General features: G+C 42.0%; 1 protein-coding gene across 4 annotated transcripts in view; it reads right to left on the bottom strand.

Annotated features, from left to right (window-relative positions):
- LOC110537760 (AF4/FMR2 family member 4) overlaps positions 1-21,854 on the bottom strand; it is a 36,191-nt gene that overhangs the window by 3,705 nt on the left and 10,632 nt on the right. For 2 of the 4 annotated variants that reach the window (XM_021624132.3, XM_021624131.3), the window contains exons 2-18: positions 13,801-13,927; positions 10,768-11,514; positions 10,563-10,607; positions 10,362-10,448; positions 8,787-8,820; positions 8,601-8,667; positions 8,298-8,396; positions 7,943-8,096; positions 6,895-7,767; positions 3,769-3,854; positions 3,429-3,681; positions 2,999-3,096; positions 2,645-2,708; positions 1,111-1,247; positions 619-690; positions 402-495; positions 179-222 (exon numbers count right to left, since the gene is read on the bottom strand). In XM_021624132.3, coding sequence (XP_021479807.2) covers positions 179-222; positions 402-495; positions 619-690; positions 1,111-1,247; positions 2,645-2,708; positions 2,999-3,096; positions 3,429-3,681; positions 3,769-3,854; positions 6,895-7,767; positions 7,943-8,096; positions 8,298-8,396; positions 8,601-8,667; positions 8,787-8,820; positions 10,362-10,448; positions 10,563-10,607; positions 10,768-11,514; positions 13,801-13,923 — 3,077 coding nt within the window. In that variant the 5' untranslated portion in view covers positions 13,924-13,927. The remainder of the gene's footprint in view (positions 1-178; positions 223-401; positions 496-618; positions 691-1,110; positions 1,248-2,644; positions 2,709-2,998; positions 3,097-3,428; positions 3,682-3,768; positions 3,855-6,894; positions 7,768-7,942; positions 8,097-8,297; positions 8,397-8,600; positions 8,668-8,786; positions 8,821-10,361; positions 10,449-10,562; positions 10,608-10,767; positions 11,515-13,800; positions 13,928-21,854) is intronic. The other 2 variants (XM_090192757.1, XM_090192756.1) reach the window with 1 other exon arrangement.

Below are 21,854 nucleotides of genomic sequence, written 5' to 3' on the forward strand. Positions count from 1 at the left end.
GCAGATGGATGGTAAGAGGAGAATCACAACCGCTCAAAATTGGATTTTTCCACCATGATTCAGCATTACTGGTTCAGCATCTGGACCATTAATTGATGACTCTCACTTCCTCACAAGTGAAATACATTTAAGAAGACTGTTGGTCTCAAGACAGCATACAACAACGAAAATGTCTTACTTTCCCATTCCAGGAGAGGGCGCTTGGGTGTTACTCAAGGAATTCTGAAAAACACAAATTGAAATGCAGAATAAACACGAGCAATTTGATATAAACAAATAAACATAAGCAATGCAACATGAATGTCTGTCATTCTTCTGATCCATACAACAATAAATTAAAGCAATGCACACTTAAGCAAAAATATCACAACTCTGAACTTGTACCAAGGATAATAAATTACCTTCAGGTGCTCCGTGAGTGTTTTAGAGTATTTCAGTGCACTCTCCTTCCTCAGCTTGAACAGTCGCAGGTAGAGGAGGGACTGGCATCGCAGGCTGGAGTGGGAGGGAGGGATGAATGAACTTTAGCAGAGTGACTCAACGAGCAGTAGCACAATGACACTAATGTCCATACACGCTCTAAATGGAATCTATTGAGTGATGAGTCAGGACACCTACCACAACACGGCTAACCGTTTATCTGCTGACGTAGCGTCTGGGGCCATGTAGCTCTTTAACTTCATAGTGTACCTAAGACATACACACAGACGGAGACAAGAGAGAAAGAGAGTGAGAGACTAATGACTGGTTCTCAGTAGGTCTGTCTGGCAATGCCACACAAGCACTCTTAAGAGGTTTTATAATATTATGGTATACTGTCAATTCAGTTAATTATTTGTCCATTTGTACAATTTTGGGTACATTGTGTCTTTATGAAAAGGTAATTGCTACTGTGAAGATAATTTCTACTTGATATCAAATTGTATTGGTCACATACACATATTTAGCAGATGTTATTGCAGATGTAGCAGAATGCTTGTAAAACAAAATAATGGAAAGTTGCTTTGGAGCTAGAAGCAGAGCTGCCATATCTGTCAGCGATATCATGTTGAAAATATGTTAAAACATGTCGTAAAGAAGTTGTCGAGAAACACAGCCATTTGTTCTTACTTGATGAGCTCCACGGTCTCGGCATACATGGGGAAGGGGGACTTAGCCTCCTGAGCACTCTTCTCCAGTGCGTTTCCGCACTCAATAAAGGACACCACAGCATCCAGGTAGTACACGGCCTTCTCAAACCGGTCCATCTGCACACAGCAGCAACACACATTAGGGAAACCGGCTCTTATGCAACTGATTCCCTCTCACTAATCGAGTAGACAGTTAGTAGCAAGGGGAACGCTTCATGACCAATGCTAGTGGTGAAAGCAACGTTGTAATAAACATGGCAGACTTAAAATGTCATGAGTATTATGTAGATTTCTAATACAAATATTTGATGGTTTCCCTGGATACTTGAGAATAGGGCTAGACAGGCTCCCGTCTCCCAATAAGAACAGTGAGATACACTTAAGTATCTGATGATAATCCCCAGGTGAATTATTGATACCAAGTGTGGACAATTATAGCTCATCTAGCTGCTCCACTTTCAGTAGCCAGAGGACCCAAAAAGAGGATGCAAAAGCACTGAATAGTAAAACCATTAAACTCTTCTATTCCAGAGTGTGTCCAAAATAATTACTAAATTCCCTAGCTTTTCGTGAAAAACAGTTGTCATACTCTAGGCCCTCATATTCAACTCTGGATCTCAAAGCCAGTTCCATTGCTTTTTTTCTCCTCCATTATTTCCCTCTAATCAGGGACTGACTTGGACACCAGGTGTGTGCAATTACTTATCAGGTAGAACAAAAACTATCGGGCTCCGGACCGTGTAGGGTAAGAGTTGAATGCCCCTGCTCTAGGGTGTCCAAACAAAAACGCATCTTTTGACCAATGGGTCAATGTCTCTATCATAATCCGTTCAAAAGCTATTGGAGTGTTTAACCTTGTAGGATGGCCAGAATTAGGGTGAGGAGAAAAAAAAAAGTGGTCAAAAATCAGGAAAATTGCATCGTGTCAGCAAGGCTGGATTCTGGGCTACTGGCTACCTGACAGGCTCACTTTCCCGTTTAACTCGGCAGCTTCTCAAATTCGTAGGACAGAAAACATTATAGAGGTAAGATGGATATCGATTTTGAGTCATCATATTTTAGTATAAGCTTTTAAATATTAATTTGACATTCCTGTTTGAAAATGTCTCACAAAAACAAGCATCTCTCTGAAATGTCAACGGACCACTGAGCTTATACCAAGCTTCTTATTTTCAAAGCCTTTCACATTTAACTCAGCTCGTGTCATGCAAATTTTTCTTTTTGCAACCAACAGAAACAACGTTGAAGATGACCACAAATTGTGAAACCTTCAAAAGTTGTTACAAGAAACCCGCACCGCTATGTCAGAGCTCGGTGCTTATTATTGGATGCATTAGGTTACGAAATCCAATATATAAATGCTAAGTTAGAGAAAGAACCCACTGAACAATTCAGAACGTGAATAGTCATATTTGTCTTGGTAAAATAAGGAAATTACATTTCATCAACCAAAGAGCATTTTCAGCCCTACATGCTCTTGGTTTCACATTAGAGCTAACACAACCGTTTCTTACCAGTGCATCTGCATTGTGTTTCAGTTTCTTGGCCTGTTGTAAGTAGTGATCCGCAGAGTGAACCCTGAAAAAGAACAGGTTCACCAGTCAGTTATTGCATTCGTTTCCTGTACGCCTAAACTTAGAAAAATAACATACAAATGTTTGAGTATACTCTCTAAACAACTATGCACAAGGTTCTTCGCCACAGCAAGTGGACGGACCCTTCCCACTGAGCTTTTAAACTGGTAATGTATGGTATCTCTGTTTTACACTCGCACATCCATTCCCCATATCCCAGACAACCCTATCCCCTGCAGCTCTACATGCTGACTGGCAGTGGGTTATCCACAGTGGAGAGATGGCTCTTCTTACCTGTCCTCAAACAGCAGTTTTGATCTCAGGGACTTTGAGCCATCCGAGGAGAGCCGTGGCACAGCAAGCTTGTTATCAGAGCCCTTTGAGGATTTCTCCTGCAGAGAGACAACGTTTATAATCCTATTCCTACGTGGGCTATTTTATGTGACAATGTGATGGGAATAACAAATCATGCCATGGTGAAAGTGGTGAGCTACAAATGTTATATTTGTTTCCTTCCCAAATGTATTTGCAGTCGGTGGACATTTTGTGTGACACTTGAGCCAGAATAATGCTCAGTGCAGCTGGTAAAGGGCACCCTAGTTGTGTGTGTGTGTGTGTACACACACACACACACGAGTTTGGATAAAATGGTGTCATAAGTAGAGCATGACAGTGTGCAGCCCACATAGACGGACAGGCAGACTAGACTGACACACCCACATACCTTGCCCTCCCGGCTGCTCCTGCCCTGCTTGTCCTCGCCCTTCCTGTGTTTGGAGGTGGAGCTGCTCTTGGTGCTGTGGCCTCCCTCCTTACCGCTGCTGGCTCCGCTGGACAGGGAGGTGGAAGACTGGCTGACCGTCCGCTTGCGGCTCTGGTGCTCTGCCTTGGGTGTTCTCTGCAGCCCTCCTGACCCTGATATGGAGGGAGAGGGCACCGGCTCTTCCTTCACTTTGGCCTCCATTGCCCTCTTAGACCTGGTGTGGGTTGTTTTCAATTTTAGCATTCAATGTTCATGTTGGGTTGCAGTAAGCATGGTATGGTTTGAATAAAAAGTCACTCACTCTTTGCTGCTGTTCTTGTGATGAGATGAGGATTTGTCTTCAAGTCTGGACTTCTTGCTATCAGGCTTGGTGCTCTCGTCATCATTCTAAAGTGAATAACAGGGGAGGGGAAAGGATGATTTATTGTGGGTGCATTTGAAAGGCTTGTAAGGAATGGGGTCCTTGGTATTTGACTGGGTATCAACTGAACATGAAATATCACATTCTATTCTCTAGGTCATAAACATTAGGAAGATGGCCAAAACGTATTGACATTCAAGCTTAACCCATAAGACTCTAAGCCCTGTCTAAGCCCAGGGGGGGGTGAGAAGGTCATACCAAGGATAATTTTGCCATTTGATTTGGAATTGTAAGATCCCTTGTATAACGTATAAAAATTATATCTGGCCTTACTGCTATTAGCCCATACAAACACATTGAATAACAGATTCACTACAAGTTTGTTCTGAAGTATCTATCCAATATCAGAGATTTTATAAAATCCTGATTTCATTTTTATTACATGTATTTAAAATCACTTATTTGTGTCACTAAACAGTCTCCATATATTACTTCCATACATATATTTTGACTGGTTTTTGCCTTACATGGTGACATCACCATGCGGTAAGTTAGTTAGATCGAGTTCCAAACCTCTGCCAATAAGGCTAATTTTCAGTTTTCCTCTTTCCACTCAGACCACTCCCAAACAGTCCTGGCAAAATTATTGCTTGAGAAATTGGTCTTTGCTAAGAAACTATTTTTGTTTTCAATTAAAATGGTAAAATTAAACAATCACAGTAAGGTACCTAAGGGTGTATTTATACTTGGTCCCTTTCAGCTAATTTGTGAACTCAGTGCGGTTCGCTTAATTTTTTTGTGCAGTGCGAACACTCCAAAGTAACTCAGACCCCCCCAAAAGAGCCGCCGAAGCGAACGGAGACCATCTTGAGAGGTGGTCTGAGTTTGGTTCGCTTGACTGCAGTACGGTTCCCTTTTTTAGAGCAATGTGAACACAAAGCTCCCCAGGTTCCCTTGTCATTATTCCTGCACCACACACTTGACTACTGCAACACCTTTTCCCCTGCCATAAGCCCTGACATTGAGCCACAAAAAAGAGAAGATGATGTGCAGGTTCATGGAGAAAAAGAATGTGGCGTTTTTGGATAAAGATTAGCGATTTTCAAGGATGCACAGAAATGCAAAAATATGTTTTGTACTGGTACAATGTTCAGATTATGTGATCTATAGGCTAAGAGAGCTTCATAAACGGCTTATCTGATTTGAATACTTTGAGACGAAAAACTTGGTGAGAATCAATTAAAGCATTATTTAATCTGCATTATTGGTCTGCTATTTATTCTGTTACCAATGATTTTCAGCTGTTCGAAGCTGGTGTAGAAAACCAAAAGTAAAAGAATCAAAAACGAAACATAAGGGGAAGCATAGAAATACCGCACATAGAAAAAGATCTACTGCGACTTAGACTTGCTTTCAAACGAGAATGGCAGATCTATAACTCACATTTGTATGTGAATTTGGTAGGGTCGCCCAAAAGGTTACATATTACCGCTTTAAAGGATAACAAATAAATAATTCAACCTCATATTCATCATCTCCAGCATTACCCCAACATGTGTGAAAATGGCACATTTTTATGTTTTGTAGTAAAAAAGATACAGGAACATAAATGGTTTCCAATGACATCATCAACCAATAAATATACAATTAGTAGGCAATTCCTACTCATAACTGGTTAAAATCACATGATGCACACTGAATGGAATCTTCCTCTCTTTTTTTTACTACAAAACATAGAAACGCACCATTTTCATGTTGATGTTAGTTAGGGTGGTGCTGGAGATGACTATGAAGTAGAAAAATTGCGAAATGTCCCTTTTACTAAATGCAGTCTACACTATATATACACACACAAAATGATGTGGACACCACTTCAAGTTAGTTGATCCGGCTATACACCGGTTGCTAACAGGTGTATAAAATCAAGCCCACCGCCGTGCAATCTCCATAGACAAAAATTGGCAGTAGAATGGCCTTACTGAAGAGCTCAGTGACTTTCAACATGGCATCGTCATAGGATGCCACCTTTCCAACAAGTCAGTTGGTCAAATTTCTGTCCTGCTAGGGCTGCCCAGGTCAACTGTAAGTGCTGTTATTGCGAAGTGAAAACGTCTAGGAGCAACAACAGCTCAGCCGCAAAGTGGTAGGCCACACAAGCTCACAGAACGGGACCGCCGAAGCGCGTAAAAATTGTCTGTCCTTGGTTGCAACACTCAGTACAGAGTTCCTAACTGCCTCTGGTAGCAACGTCAGCACAAGAACTGTTAGTCTGGAGCTTCATGAAATGGGTTTCCATGGCCGAGCAGCCGAACACATGTGCAATGCCAAGCGTTGGCTGGAGTGGCGTAAAGCTCACCGCCATTGGACTTTGGAGCAGAAGAAACGCGTTCTCTGGAGCGATGAATCACGCTTCACCATCTGCCAGTCTGGGTTTGGCGGATCTGGGTTTGGCGGATGCCAGGAGAATGGTAGCTGCCCCTATGCATATAATGACATTCTAGACAATTCTGTGCTTCCAACTTTGTCACAACAGTTTGGGGAAGGCCCTTTCCTGTTTCAGCATGACAATGCCCCCCACCGTGCACAACATGTAAGTAGGTATATCTAGCTGTTCGATAACACATTCTGATGGAAGGGCTTATCCTGCACTTTGTAAAAACCCAGAGTGCATTGAATGAATGTTGGAAAAAGATCTGGGTTCCTTTCTAAAGATAGCAATGTGAATGCAAAAATGACTTGGACCACAAAATAGGTGAAATAGTGAACTGGCAAAAGCGTTGAGTCCTCTTTCAAATTCAAGGGCAGTGTGAATACAAAGAACTTAGTTATTTTGCTATTTTTTTTTTTTTTTACCCCAGAGTTCACTTTAAAAGTACAGATATTGGTCCTCGTTAAAGAGGACTATTTGTGAAAACACCCTAATGGCTACCCAGAAATGATTTGATATTGAGATAAAAACAGCTGGATTGAAAATGTAACAGACCTTGTCATAACAATCTTTTTCACCAATGTGAATAGGAAAGTCCTAACACGGCATGAATAGCAGTGTGCTGTGGCAGGCCATACCTTGTGTTTCCTCTTGCCCTTACCAGAGCTCTTCTCAGAGGGCTGCTTCTGGAAGTCCTTGTCTCTGTCCAGGGAGCAGTCCCTCTCTACTTTGGGCTCTAGCAGGTCTTTGTAGGGCCGTCCAGGAACGCGGGAGAGCAAGCTCAGGTCGATCTTCACCATGAGCACCTGCTGCTGCCTGATGGGAAAGCGGTCATCCGGATCGCTGAGAGGAGAGAGCAGTTCCTTCTCTTCCATAGGAGAGAACACACACACTGGAGTCCTGATGCTCTCTGTGTACTTGGGGGTCTGAGACGACGAGGGAATGCTGTCGTTCTCCTCCGATTCTGAGGAGGAAGAGTCCGTGTCCACAAACTCCCGGGACTTCTGGGAAGTCTTGGTGGGTGCCTTGCTCTTTCGCTTGTCCACAGCCGGCCTGGGTGAGGACTTGGGCTCCTTCTTGATGTTTGGTTTGCGGGAGCCCTTGGTGGCGGCCTTGGGCCGATGGGGAGGGATCTCAGGAGCGGGTTCACTCTCAACCCTCAGCCCCCCCTTTGGCTCCTCCACCACCGGGGGCTTCTCAGACTTTTTCGGCTGTTTTTTACCCACTGTTCTGCGCTGGCCCGGGCCACCCTCACTCTGAGCGGGAGATTTCTGCCGGCCACGGCCGCTCTCTGAGCCCTTCTGTGCTGCCCTCAGGTCCCTGCTAGGTGTAGGCGCCCCTGAGTCTTTAGACCCGCCCTGTCCACTGTAGCCACGGCCTGAGCTCTGGTCCCGCCCCTCCTTCTTGTACTTGGTGGGTACATTACTGTCCACTGGGGAGGCCGGGGAGAACTGCTTGGCTTTCTTAAACCAGTTGTCCAACTGCCATTTATTGGCTGTGGCTGGTTCAGGCTGTGGGGAGAAGTGTAGAAATTGGGACTGGGATCTACTACATCATATTCTGCATGCCTTATCAGGTCAGGTGCCAGAAGGTAAACAGTACTGACAAGTGACAACCCTTGGTTATAATACAATAATGTAATAACTGGTCCAGAAGATGGTAGGTGAAAAGGAAAACTAGGCCTACCTCTGGTGATGCCGGGCGAGGGGGCTCATTGGCCTCGCTATCCGTGGAGCTGCTCTCGCTCTCGCTGTCCGACCCTGAACTGCTCTCTGAGCCACTGTGACTGCTGGAGTCGTCCCGCGAGTGCACCGCTCCCTCGCTGTTATTACTGTTGTTACTGTGGGAAAGACAAGTAAACGCAGTAAGTTAGTGGACAGTAGGCCAGGGCCGTTCATGTGGAGGCATCCTCAGTTAGTAGTTACACATGGAAATAGCTAGCTATTCTTATAGCATTTGTTTCCAGTTCTGAGGGGGGTGAATCGTATCAAGAACTTGAGCTCCAATGAGTCGCAGTCTGAGAGACCAGTAAGGACACTACCTTGCTGATGCGTTTCTGGAGGCGTTTTTGGCCGAGTCCTGTTCTCCATCACTGTCCTCATCACTGCTGAGCTTCAGGTCATCTTCCAGCAAAACATTACTGGAACATTACAAGGCCATGGAAGTTACACATTAACAACACATATGGCTTCATTACCACACAAACAACTACAGGGAGAACTAAGCAATATGGCTCCTATCCTGTGTCCCTCAATGTTTGTGGATCCTCTGTCAACTGTGTCACGATCATTAAGCAGCTAGCCATAATGTTCTTAAGAGATTTACAGGGTGAAGGGACACTCACTTGGCCTGATCTCCATCGCATGGCGCTGCCTTGGACTGGTGACTGCTCGATGTCTTGGTTGGTCTCTCTGGAGGTGAGGAAGGGTGAGAAGAGAACTCATTACCATTATGATAATGGTGAAATCAACCTGCATCCAGAGGTTCAAAATGTGTGAGACTTGAATGTAAAGTGCTGGGAAATACTTACTGTGTGCACCAGGAAAACTTGCGTGCTGGGTGTCCTAAAAAGATAATCAAGATATTTTTTGTTTATACAGAGACATTACATGCCTTTTATAAGTTCAACCACACTGCTCATTATTACAAAAACAGCTACTTTTTGATTATGGTAGTGTTTAACGATATGGCATTTTCTTTATTCCAATATTTCACTGAAAATACATATTGCTTTGTTGTACTTTTCACACTCTCTCTCATGTCATCTATTCAGCCGGCGCAATGTTTTGACTAGTCATTGGTACAATAAGATACACATTTTTTTAATTGGATGTCTGAATAGCATTTGTTAGGCCAACAAAACAATACCAGTCAAATGTTTGGACACACCTACTTATTCCAGGGATTTTCTTTATTTTTTATATTTTCTACATTGTAGAATAATAGTGAAGACATTAAAACTATTAAATAGTTAGCTTTGCACACTCTTGGCATTCTCTCAACCAGCTTAATGAGGAATGCTTTCTCAACAGTCTTTAAGGAGTTCCCACATATGCTGAGAACTTGCTGGCTGACTCTGCGGTCTAACTCATCCTAAACCATCTCAATCGGGTTGAATTTAGGTGATTGTGGAGGCCAGGTCATCTGATGCAGCACTCCATCACTCTCCTTGGTTAAATAGCCCATAGCCAGCCTGGAGGTATGTTTTGGGTCATTGTCCTGTTTGAAAAACAAATGATAGTCCCACTAAGCACAAACCAGATGGGATGGCGTATTGCTGCAGAATGCTGTGGCAGCCATGCTGGTTAAGTGTGTCTTCAATTCTAAATAAGTCATAGACAGGGTCACCAGCAAAGCACCCCCACACCTCCTCCTCCATGCTTCAAGGTGGGAACCACACATGCAGAGATCATCCATTCACCTACTCTGGGTCTCACAAAGACACAGTGGTTGGAACCAAAACAATCTCAAATTTGGTCCTATCATCAATGTCCATTGCTCATGTGTCTTGGCCCAAGCAAGTCTCTTCTTATTATTGGTGTCCTTTAGTAGTGGTTTCTCTGCAGCAATTCGACCATGAAGGCCTGATTCACACAGTATCCTCTGAACAGTTGATGTTGAGATGCCAGATTGACTGACCTTCCTGTCTTAAATAATGATGGACTGTTGTTTCTCTTTGCTTATTTGAGCTGTTCTTGCCATAATATGGACTTGGTCACAACACAACTGATTGGCTCATCAAGGCAAAGGTTGACTAAAGAATAAATATGTTTTGATTTGTTTAACACTTTTTTGGTTAATACATGATTCCATGTGTGTTATTTCATAGTTATGTCTTCACTATTATTCTACAACGTAGAAGATAATAAGAATAAAGAAAAACCTTGGAATGAGTAGGTGTGTCCAAACTTTTGACTGGTACTGTTTATGTAGGCCTAACAAATGCTATTCAGACATCCATTCAAAAAAAATGTGCATCTTATTGTACCAATGACTCGTCTAAAAATTGTGGCAGATGAATAGATGACTTTCTAAGAGATAGTAAAATATGACCATTTCTATGCTCAGCCTCTGTACGTCTCTAAGGCATGCTCTGCTGTCTGACCTTGGAGGGGAATGGAAACTTTGAAGGCTCTGTTTTGCAGGGGGTGTGAATGGCGGTCAACGGAGGGGGCCAGGACTGAGTCATTTCCTGGAGGGAAAAATGGAAAAAGTGAAGTTGAGTAAGATCTCAATGACGGGAAGAAGAAAAAATAATTTCTTACTCAGATTACAGTTCATGATATCCTCTGAAAAGTATTCTTACCTTTAAAATCTCATCAACACAATTCGCATCACCAGTCATGGGACCCTACAAACATCAACGATTGTACCATTGTTAGAAGAAGAAGAAAAAGGCTCATAAACAACAAACGTTAGTGTGTCATATTTCATCTTGTTAGTGACTAAGTCACTAAGTTTTATTCTATAGAATCTCTAGAATTGAACTCATTCTAGTTCTGTGGTTTTACCTCAACAGGCTGCGAGGGGATCTTGAGCTTGGAGAGCGATGCCTTGCCGTTGGACTTCATCTCCCCCATGGTGCTGCTGTGGGACTGGCCACTGTACATCGCTGATGAGGTCTTGGGCTCCACCGTCTCCTGGCCATCCATGGGGCGCACGTAGGCTGTAGGCTTCTGTAGCATGGAGCTGGGCTTGGACATGAGCGAAGGGGGGAAAGCCTGGCTGGAATGCGGGCCGCTGGTGAAAGATGTGTGCACACGCGACGGGGAGTCCCAGTTGGCCTCGCGCTCACGTGGGGACTTGGAGCGGTAGCGCTCCTTGCCGTGGTGCTCAGCACCTAGTGACCGGGAGTGACTGGAGCTCAGGGAACCCTTGGCTGGGCTAGACGTGTGGGACTTGGAGTGTTCTGAGCCATGCTTGCTGGACTTCTTGTGTTCCCGCTCGTGTCTTTGGCTACTACTGCTGCTACCGCTACTCCTGCTACCGCTGTGGCTGCCCTGGAGGCTGGATCTCTTAGAGGACTGGGAGGACGAGGTGCTGGCCGCTGGGCCTACTGGAGTCCATTTACTGTTCTGGCCACTGCCACCGCCACGCTGGTCCCCAAACAGAGACTGGCCAGACTTCTCCTCGGAGGACGACGAGCCTGAGGGTTTGCCACCGAGTTTTGGAATTGTGTCTCCGATAGGTTCCTTCATCTCGTCGTAGTTTCCAAGCATACTCTGGATACGACTGGACAGTTTATCTTCTTTGCTGGACTGCACATACAAAGAGAGAGTGAGAAAGAAAGAAACAGAGGGTCACCTTCAGGACAGCAGTTAAGCACTTGAATTAATTGCTTTTAGTCTAATACATTAATTAAATATGCTACCCAAACTTTGGATTTATTCTGGTGAAAACTTCTGAAATATAAAAAAAAGAAGAGACTTGAATGTTTCTTATAACATTAAAGAAACATTGACAATGTATTTTTGTTAGGGAAATTATACTATTAGCCCTCTGATATGAAGCTTAAAGTTGAAACAATATTGAGGAGAGGGCGGCCCTCTCAACTAATCACACAAGAGAGACAATTGGCTTATTCAAACTCCCCTCCTGACCAGTGAGGCCATCTGCATGGGGTGATAAGGGCCTTCCATGGCTCCATTAAAGAAGTTAAATCAATCACTCGGAGGGGCTCCTGCTACAGATGACAAGAGGTAAACCACAGTGCGTGTAGCCTATCCAATTTCACTTGGGGGCCCCCAAACCGATTCTTTCTGACAGATACCCGTGTGGGGTGGGGAACCATCTGTTATCTGTAGCAGGAAATGTAGAATATGTGCTACACAAAGCTTTGCTGGTCTGGATAGAAAGCAGAGAAAATCCATCAGAGCCCATTCACTCTAGTAATTGGGTTTGCCTTGCAATATGTTGTGTTGTGTATGTGTACAATGCATAAGTGTGCCGCCATGCAAGGCCTACACTTTGATAGAAGGGCTCTCGGTAGCAAACAAACAGAGCAAAGAAAGTAACACCTAACCCCCATCTTTCACAATTCATGCACCAGTTTTAAACTACATTTACAATGTTATTAGGAGAGAACTTCAAAATGATATAACACACAGTAAAGTGTAGAGCAACATTAAAAAAATGGAAAAGCCATAGGCCCTGACAAAAATACATTGAAGTGCATATTGGAGTCATTATACTACAAAAGCCATTTAAGATCAGCATTTTTCTGCCTGGGGAAAGATGAACTGCATCTGTGCGACCCGTGTACAAATGTTACCACGCTGCTATAAATTGTAAAAGTTCAGTGGCAGATTTGTTTAGTGGCGCTTAAATAAACAGACGTGGAATTTACAGGAAGACATAGTAAACAAATGTTACTGGACTATGAATACTATTGGTCAGGACTGATGTTACATAACTCGCTGGAAACTAATCACAAAGAGGCATTCTACTGCCTACATGAGAAGATTGAGTTTTAGTTATCCAGTTGATGTTTCACATTTCTACATTACATGACCCATTTTGTAACTGCATGAGTAAACAAGCGGTGGCTTCTCTAAAAACAACACAGTGGACTCAGGGCTCTGAGAGCTGCGGAACACAACATGGCTGCCATGGCTGGTGGTGGGAGGGCGACTTCCCTGGGTCCTATTCTTCATCAAAGCCCCCTGATTACCTTTCACTCTGCGGGGGCAAGAGACAGCTTGGCTTTCCATGTCGAACTCACCTCTCACCCCTTTTCATTCGCTACATGTCTGGACACGTTCAAAATCATCTGTTGATTGGTCCTCTAACTAAGAGAGGAGCCACTTACCTCTGCTTATATCTGGTTAGTGGCAAAGATTAGACTGAGCCAAGGTCTGAAATCCTTATAATCGAGTTGGTGGGATGGGAGATCTGGCTCTGGCCCACATCAATGCTCATAGAAAATGTGCATCCCTAAACCAACTGCTTTCTGTTGTTTAGTTGACTACAGAGGCCTGGTAAGCATCAACATCAATAAGGGTTAGGTCTACTACTCAACCACTATCTAGCCATACAAGCATCCTAAAGTTGTCAAGACTGCATATGACTGCAGGTCCCCTTTAGCTGTGGGCTGTTTAATGCCCACAATGATATAGCAATTTGATGGGACAAAAGGACTAGCGGTTATGCACTTACCTCAGGCTCATTGTGAGAAGGACTAAGGAAGGACCAGATTAGATAAAGGGACAGAGGAGACTGATTTGCAGCGTGGACAGGGTGAGCATGAAACCTCAGCTTGCAGGGCCCGGGCCCTAAATTCCTCCTGAGCAGCCAGCAACAGACCTGAGCCCACATTAACTGCAGCTAATGCAATTCCTCTAAACAGTGCACTTACCTCCAACTCTCCCTGCCACTGTTCAGATATAAAAACACGTAAGCAGTTCTCTGGGTTTAAAAATAGTTATCAATGAATCCTGCAAATCAATCATAGCATAATGGGAATACTTATAGGAGAAGCAAGTATAAACTCTAAGATGTAACTAAATGACAGAAGCAAAACAAAATGAATAACAAAATAAACTTACAACTTTATAAGGTTCAGGAAAGAGAGGGGAGTGAGCTGGAAAGGCCTCTCCTCCCTGCTGGATTTCTTGATTTCGCCTTTCTCTTTCTTTCATACGGAGCACATTCCGGTCTTCACGGTTCATGTTGCTAACAACAGAGACACAGTCACTAAGCGTGGAGAAGAGAAAATAGCAGCTTCCAAATACTTCGGTCTACATTAAAAAACACCAAGTGATACTGCAGAGTACACAAAAAAAAGATAGGGGGCAACTTAGGGGAAGGGCATTTTTCAATGGCTTAAAAGGGGAGGGACAAGAACATCTACACACCCCTGCAAGTCTAAAGCGTTATAATGAATGGGTGATCAAAAGCTACTGATTGTAGGCCTATGTGTTGGAAACACTGTGGGGCAGAGATAGCACAGTTAAATCAATGGAATAAATGAAATTAGCATATGAACAGCTAGGCTATCTAGTAATAGGTAGGCCTATTCACTGCCTTCTAATGACCCACTTTTCTACAGTACATATCCCACCCTCAAAATTATCAATCCAATAACAAGACCACAAATCGTATTTCATGTTTTTTTTCTTCTCCATCTCATGAATACAGTGTGTCATTTATTGTAATATAGTCGCTAATATTTCTGATGGCATGTGATAAGCTTTTAGGCGCTAGGTGGCCCGGAGGCAATCTGCCAACATAATTTCTACTAACAGCTTCGAAATAATCACTGCAAGTAGGGCTGGGTGACATATAGAATGAATTATATTAATTCGAATGTACGTTTTTTGCACGATATACCAAATGCTTGTATAGCAAGAATCATGTAACAAAATGTTTTTTCTCGTTTTTATGAGCGCTCATGTCTGCTTGTTCTCGTGTTGTCTTTTTGGTCTTGTCTCCTTTGATGCTCCTATGCTGGGTGCGCCTTCCCATTTACACCAGAGATCTGTATATAATGATGAGATGCTCATGTATCAGCTCTAACAAAATGGTAGTTATTGCCTCAAAGGAGGGAAGGCAGGCGACAAGCTTAGGTCAGAAATAAGTCCATTGAAGCACATCAACAGCTCTCACATCGCATCTTCCTCTTGGTTTACACACACACACACACAAAGATGAGAGATCACTTCTTCCCTGACAAGCGGTTCCAACTCACTATTAGTATTTGAGTTTTGGTCCAACAGAATCGGTCATATGGACACCGAAACACATTGAGACATTTTATTGTAAAAGAGAAGTTAATCTTTATAACAATACCCTTTTAATGTCTTAACTGCTCAAATTGCCTGCAGAGCAGACACTCCTAAAACAGGATTATCAACAAACATTGATTTTTGGAAAATGTATGCTCAGTTTGTCACGCGCGGCATTGTGGTACCAGGTACCGCTAGGAGCATTTTAGCCAAAGACTTATACTAGCTGTCTAGTCTGTTTTAAAAATTTGCACTAAGCAGAAGACACAATTATATAAGGATTTGGCTACTTGTTCTCATTCTGAGAAATAAGGTAGGCCATTTGATTTCAACATCAGAACAAAGTGGACACACTGTTTGAACTAGAGGTCGGCCGATTATGATTTTTCAACGCCGATACCGATTATTGGAGGACCAAAAGAGCCAATACCGATTAAATTGGCCGATTTTTTAAATTTATTTGTAATAATGACAATTACAACAATACTGATTGAACACTTATTTTAACTTAATATAATACATCAATAAAATCAATTTAGCCTCAAGTAAATAATGAAACTTGTTCAATTTGGTTTAAATAATGCAAAAAAAGTGTTGGAGAAGAAAGTAAAAGTGTAATATGTACTATGTAAGAAAGCTAACGTTTCAGTTCCTTGCTCAGAACATATCAAAGCTGGTGGTTCCTTTTAACATGAGTCTTCAATATTCCCAGTTTTAGGTTGTAGTTATTATAGGAATTATAGGACTATTTCCCTCTATACCGTTTGTATTTCATTAACCTTTGACTATTGGATGTTCTTATAGGCACTTTAGTATTGCTAGTGTAACAGTATAGCTTCCATCCCTCTCCTCGCTCATCCCTGGGCTTGAACCAGCAACACAACGACAACTGCCACCATCGAAGCAGTGTTACCCATGCAGAGCAAGGGGAACAACTACTAGAAGGCTCAGAGCGAGTGACGTTTGAAACACTATTAGTGTGCGCTAACTAGCTAGCCATTTCACTTCGGTTACACCAGCTTCATCTCGGGAGTTGATAGGCTTGAAGTCATAAACAGCGCAATGCTTGACGCACAACGAAGAGCTGCTGGCAAAACGCAAAGAAAGTGCTGTTTGAATGAATGTGTACGCGCCTGCCTACCACCGCTCAGTCAGATACTTGTATACTTGTATGCTCAGTCAGATTATACGCAACGCAGGACACGCTAGATAATATCTAGTAATATCATCAACCATGTGTAGTTAACTAGTGATTATGATTGATTGTTTTTTATAAGATAAGTTTAATGCTAGCTAGCAACTTACCTTGGCTTACTGCATTCGCGTAACAGGCAGTCTCCTTGTGGAGTGCAACGAGAGAGAGGCAGGTCGTTATTGCGTTGGACTAGTTAACTGTAAGGTTGCAAGATTGAATCCCCGAGCTGACAAGGTGAAAATCTGTCGTTCTATCCCTGAACAAGGCAGTTAACCCACCGTTCCTAGTCCGTCATTGAAAATAAGAATGTGTTCTTAACTGACTTGCCTAGGTAAATAAAAGGTATAATTAAAATATATTTATATATTTTTTTTAATTGCCAAATCGGCACCCAAAAATACCGATTTCAGATTGTTATGAAAACTTGAAAATCGGCCCTAATTAAATCGGCCATTCCGATTAATCGGTCGACTTCTAGTTTAAACAGTTGAAGACGGACACAAGGGTTTGTTCAAAACAATTCAACTGTTCTGCCTTGTTAGCTAGCAAATAGATCCAAGTTGGCTAAACTTGAAATATAAAGATTCCTATAAAGATTAGATGGCTACTCACTAGCATATGAGCTTGTGCTTGAGAGATTGTTTATGAGACCCGTGTTCATTTTCTATAATGCCTGCTACGTGAATGTGCATTAAGCATGGTTCTGGTTAAATTTATAATGAAAAATGCATTTTTATAGAAAAACTTGGAAAGCAAGAACAGTCATTACAAAAAAAAGCAGGTTAAACTGGCATCCTCTCAGCCAGTTTCATGAGGAATGCTTTTCCAACAGTCTTGAAGGAGTTCCCACATATGCTGAGCACTTGCTGGCTGCTTTTCCTTCATTTTAAGGTCCAACTCATCCTAAACCATCTCAATTGGGTTGAGGTCAGGTGATTGTGGAGGCCAGGTCATCTGATGCAGCACTCCATCACTCTCCTTGGTTAAATAGTCCTTAGCCAGCCTTGAGGTGTGTTTTGGGTCATTGTCCTGTTTGAAAAACAAATGATAGACCCACTAAGCACAAACCAGGTGGGATGGCGTATCGCTGCAGAATGCTGTGGCAGCCATGCTGGTTAAATGTGCCTTCAATTCTAAATAAATCAGTGTCACCAGCAAAGCACCCCCACACCGTCACCTTCATGCTTCACGGTGGGAACCACACATGCTGAGATCATCCATTCACCTACTCTGCGTCTCACAAAGACACAGTGGTTGAAACCAAAAAAATCACACATTTGGACTCATCAGACCAAAGGACAGGTTTCCACAGGTCTAATGTCTATTGCTCGTGTTTCTTGGCCCAAGCAAGTCTCTTCTTATTATTGGTGTCCTTTAGTAGTGGTTTCTTTGCAGCAATTCGACCATGAAGGCCTGATTCACGAATTCTCCTCCTGAACAGTTGATGTTGAGATGTGTCTGTTACTTGAACTCTGTGAAGCATTTATTTGGGCTGCAAGCTGAGGTACATTTCACTAATTAACTTATCCTCTGCAGCAGAGGTAACTCTGGATCTTCCTTTCCTGTGGTGGTCCTCATGAAAGCCATTTTCATCATAGCGCTTGATGGTTTTAGCAACTGCACTTGAAGAAACTTTAAAAGTTAGTTGTTCAGGTCTTAAATAATGGACTGTTGTTTTATCTTTCCTTATATGAGTTGTTCTTGCCATAATATGGACATGGTATTTTACCAAATAGGGCTGTCTTCTGTATACCACCCCTACCTTGTCACAACACAACTGATTGTTTCAAAAGCATTAAGGAAGGAAATCCCACAAATTAACTTTTGACAGGGCACACCTGTTCATTGAAATGCATTCCAGGTGACTACCTCATGAAGCTGGTTGAGAGAATGCCAAGAGTGTGAAAAGCAGTCATCAAGGCAAAGGGTGGCTAATTTGAAGAATCTTAAATATAAAATATAGATGTTTAACTTATTTGGTTACTACATGATTCCATATGTGTTATTTCATAGTTGATGTCTTAACAATTATACTACAATGTAGTAAAAAGAAAAACCCTGGACTGATTAGGTGTGTCCACAATTTTGACTGGTACCGTGTGTCCTTCTAAACGTGAGTTCTATTATTGTGGCTTCAAAAACAAAGCCATTTGCCCTTGTATTCCATCTCTAGTGATTGGCGTCCATGTTGTAGAGTGAACAGCGATTCAGAATAGGTCTAACTACTGTTCACAGTGAACTGTCAACAAGATGATTTTTTTTAAACAAAAAACTAGGCCTATGTACTAAGAGGGATATGTGCTCAATGTCATAAGAGGTCAGGCATCACCTGAAAAGTGGGTACTATTAATGGAGATCTCCATGAAGTGAAAGGTTTAGTTGGTAGTTCCTCAAAAATAAGCCAGCACTTTGACATACAGGCCTACCCCTCTCTGTTGCTTTTAAGGGTATAACAACAAGTTAAGGAGTGTTGAAATAGTAAGATTAACCTGGCCTGTCCCCCCACCTTCCCTCAAAATACAGGGCACAGCACCTGATTAGACTAGGCTATATAGGGCATATGGCAATTCCCTGACTGCTCAATACACTATAAGCTACAGGGTTGAGTCATCACTGAACGCAGATGGTTTTCTACCTTCCAGTAACCAGGAACAGAAAATACCACAGTCACAACTGGTATGATACGGTCATTTAACGTTTTTTTAATAATTTTTTTATGTGGCCACCATTACAACTCCATTTACACCACTCACTCTTATTAACACATTCGACCCCCATCACGTGGCCTTTCAGCATACGGTCTGAATAGTGAGAAACAGGAGATAGGATTTCTTGTTTTCCTAGAATTTGCCTACCAAAGACCTTCACATAAGGAGTAGGCAAACCTAACTAAAATAGTTCAGAAACTGATGGTGAGGGAGGACTGCCATTTGAATTTGTAGATGCAAATGACTCCATTTGGGATGGACCTTGAGTAAATGTGTGAATGGGCTGTTTAGTCAATACATTTGATCACTCAGCTTTGTTTATGTCCTGGCTCTCTAAACACTCCCCTCGCCATTAATCATTAATCCATTCTAATCACCGCTGTGTATTATGAGGCAAGTGGGGGCTTAAGGCGTCAGCACACTTCAGTTCGACTGGCGGCTAGGTGAACCGAATGGGTGTGCTCGCATACTCCCTTAAAAGAGCTACGCTTTAAAAATGAGGGGGGGGGGAGCATTTTGAGATGCCGTAGCAAGTATATACTTCCTCAAAATAGTCTGAATGAATTTAAGATCACAAGAATGACAAGAAATCTGTAATTAATTGACATTTTTGCTGAGGAGATCTTAGTCGCACAATTTTACATCTAAGATGTTTGGTGCAGTACTCAATGAAAAACATTGCTTGAAAACGAGTTGTCTCGTTTAATGACAACAAAGACTTTATTGAATAATCACTACTATTGACCAATCACTGACGAAGGGCCGTATTATTCTGCTACCAACTTTGGCTTGCCTCAAGAAAAAGATGTGTGCGCATGAACAGCCCCAAAAAATCTTGAATACAAAAATGTCAAAAACAGGTCACAATATATTCTAAGATGTGCAAACTGTTCCAGATGGGAAGCATGCGGACGCCTTTAGAGAAAATTGGAAGAGCATCAACAACAACTCTATTATGAGTGTCAATGGCACCTGTGCATACATACCAGTATGTTAACAGTAGACTACTCACCACTACCAAGCCAATTTAACAAAGTATGTGAAACTAGAATGAGGCCTAGCAATAACTTTGACTCAACCATGCATACATTGAAACTGGGCCTATGCTGTGAACAAGGCACTGTAGCCATATGCCCAACCAGCTGGCTCTGATCTACATTACTAAAGAAGACAATGCTACCAAACAACTGGGTGATTCTCATGAAACAAGTTAACCACGGCAGTAGAAATTTAGTTAGAAAGCCATGGTGCATCTGCAACAATCCAGTATCATTTTGTTGCTACACTATGCCATTATTTGAAATAATTTAACATTTCCATCCCCATATTCTCATTACCAAAATGCGTCCGGATTATATTCTCGGGTTATTTTATACAATTATACTTCAAATAAAAACTCACATATTTGAATAAGACAAAATACATTGCTGTAGTTTGTCCATAAAGCATACAAATCTAGGGCAGATGATGGTTTAGCCCAGTGGGGGGGGGGCAAACTTTTCCCCTCTGCCCCCATTGGGGAACACCCCTCACGCCTACCATAAAAGCTGTCAGTGCAGTCAACAACATGATTTTACTGTTTTACATATATTTCCACACTATGATGTTGGAATAGTATTGTGAAAATGATAACACCATTTTAGTGTAAGAGCGGTTTGCAAAGACCGCCTGAAATGTAGGCCCATTTTCATGGGATGGAGTATTGGCGTTCCATGGTGACATCACCGTAAGGTAAATTAGAAAGAGCGTTCCAAACCTCTCTGCCAATAACAGCTAGTTTTCAGTTTTCCCCTCCCCACTTAGACCACTCCCAGACAGGCCTAGTAATATTCTTGCTTGAGATATTGCCCTTTGCGTCAATATCTTTTCGACCATTTTAATTTAAAACAAATCACAGTATGGTACTTAATTGTTACCGAGAAATGATTTAATATCGAGAAACAGATGCATTGGACCTTTAAGATTAATGAAAGGTATCTTATTTCCCAAATATTCTAGCCTATGAAAGTGTTGTCCTAAAATTGTGGCTTTCAAAAATAACAAGAATTAAAGTCTATAGCATAAGCCCAGGTATAGGCTATTTTCAATCACAGCTTAATGATAGACAAAACAAACAATATAATTTATTTTCATTTTACATTAGAATGCTAATAAAATAAAAAATGATCCCGTTCTGAAGACGGTAGACTGCTTCTATCTAGCCCATCATGTCACTACGGTAAGACAGCCCGTTCCTCATAAAACTGTCACTGCTCCATGACAGCGAGCCACAGACACCAACCTGCTCCATGCTGAAGCTCCTCAACCAGAAAGGAATATTGGAAAAGATTTGCCTGCAACACTTACACTATCATTCGTTATGATTCGTCCAGTTGCATTCGATTTCACACTATAGCCTAAGTGCCATTTTAGCAGTTTGTTACTTTTTCCACAAAAATGTTTTACAAAAAAAATGGTTGGCCAATAGGGGCCGATAGCATCATCTATCAATGTTTTATGGGTACATATTCACGATAAGACAAAGATTGACATCGCTTAACCCTAATACTAGTTGAAGTTTACATTAAAATATATTATTTATTACGTATAAACCATGTGGAAATGTTTCTCATCACGTAACACTTTCAAGTTCCTGTAACATCTCCAATACATTTTTTAACAAAGTTATTCAGCCATGCATGATGCATCATCTAGAGGAGTAATCCTTAGATGACCACAAGTTAATTTCATTACTTACATGCCTTCTGAAATCAGGATATTTTTTCTCAAAACACCCCCTTTACCACACTTGACCTTCTCATTACTTCAATGACTAAAAAGCTAAAATTGGGAAAAACCCAGAAAAACATTAATTTACCAACACGGAGGAATGAATGGGCTTTGTAGATGTGGTCAATTGTTTGCTAACTCATAATGGCAGTCTACAGATTGAGAAAGGATGATTGAAAGACAACATGACAATGTCCCCACAC

Source organism: Oncorhynchus mykiss, chromosome 12 (genome assembly GCF_057628025.1).
Source record: "Oncorhynchus mykiss isolate SJ-2025 chromosome 12, ASM5762802v1, whole genome shotgun sequence".
In the NCBI taxonomy this organism is placed as follows: domain Eukaryota; kingdom Metazoa; phylum Chordata; class Actinopteri; order Salmoniformes; family Salmonidae; genus Oncorhynchus; species Oncorhynchus mykiss.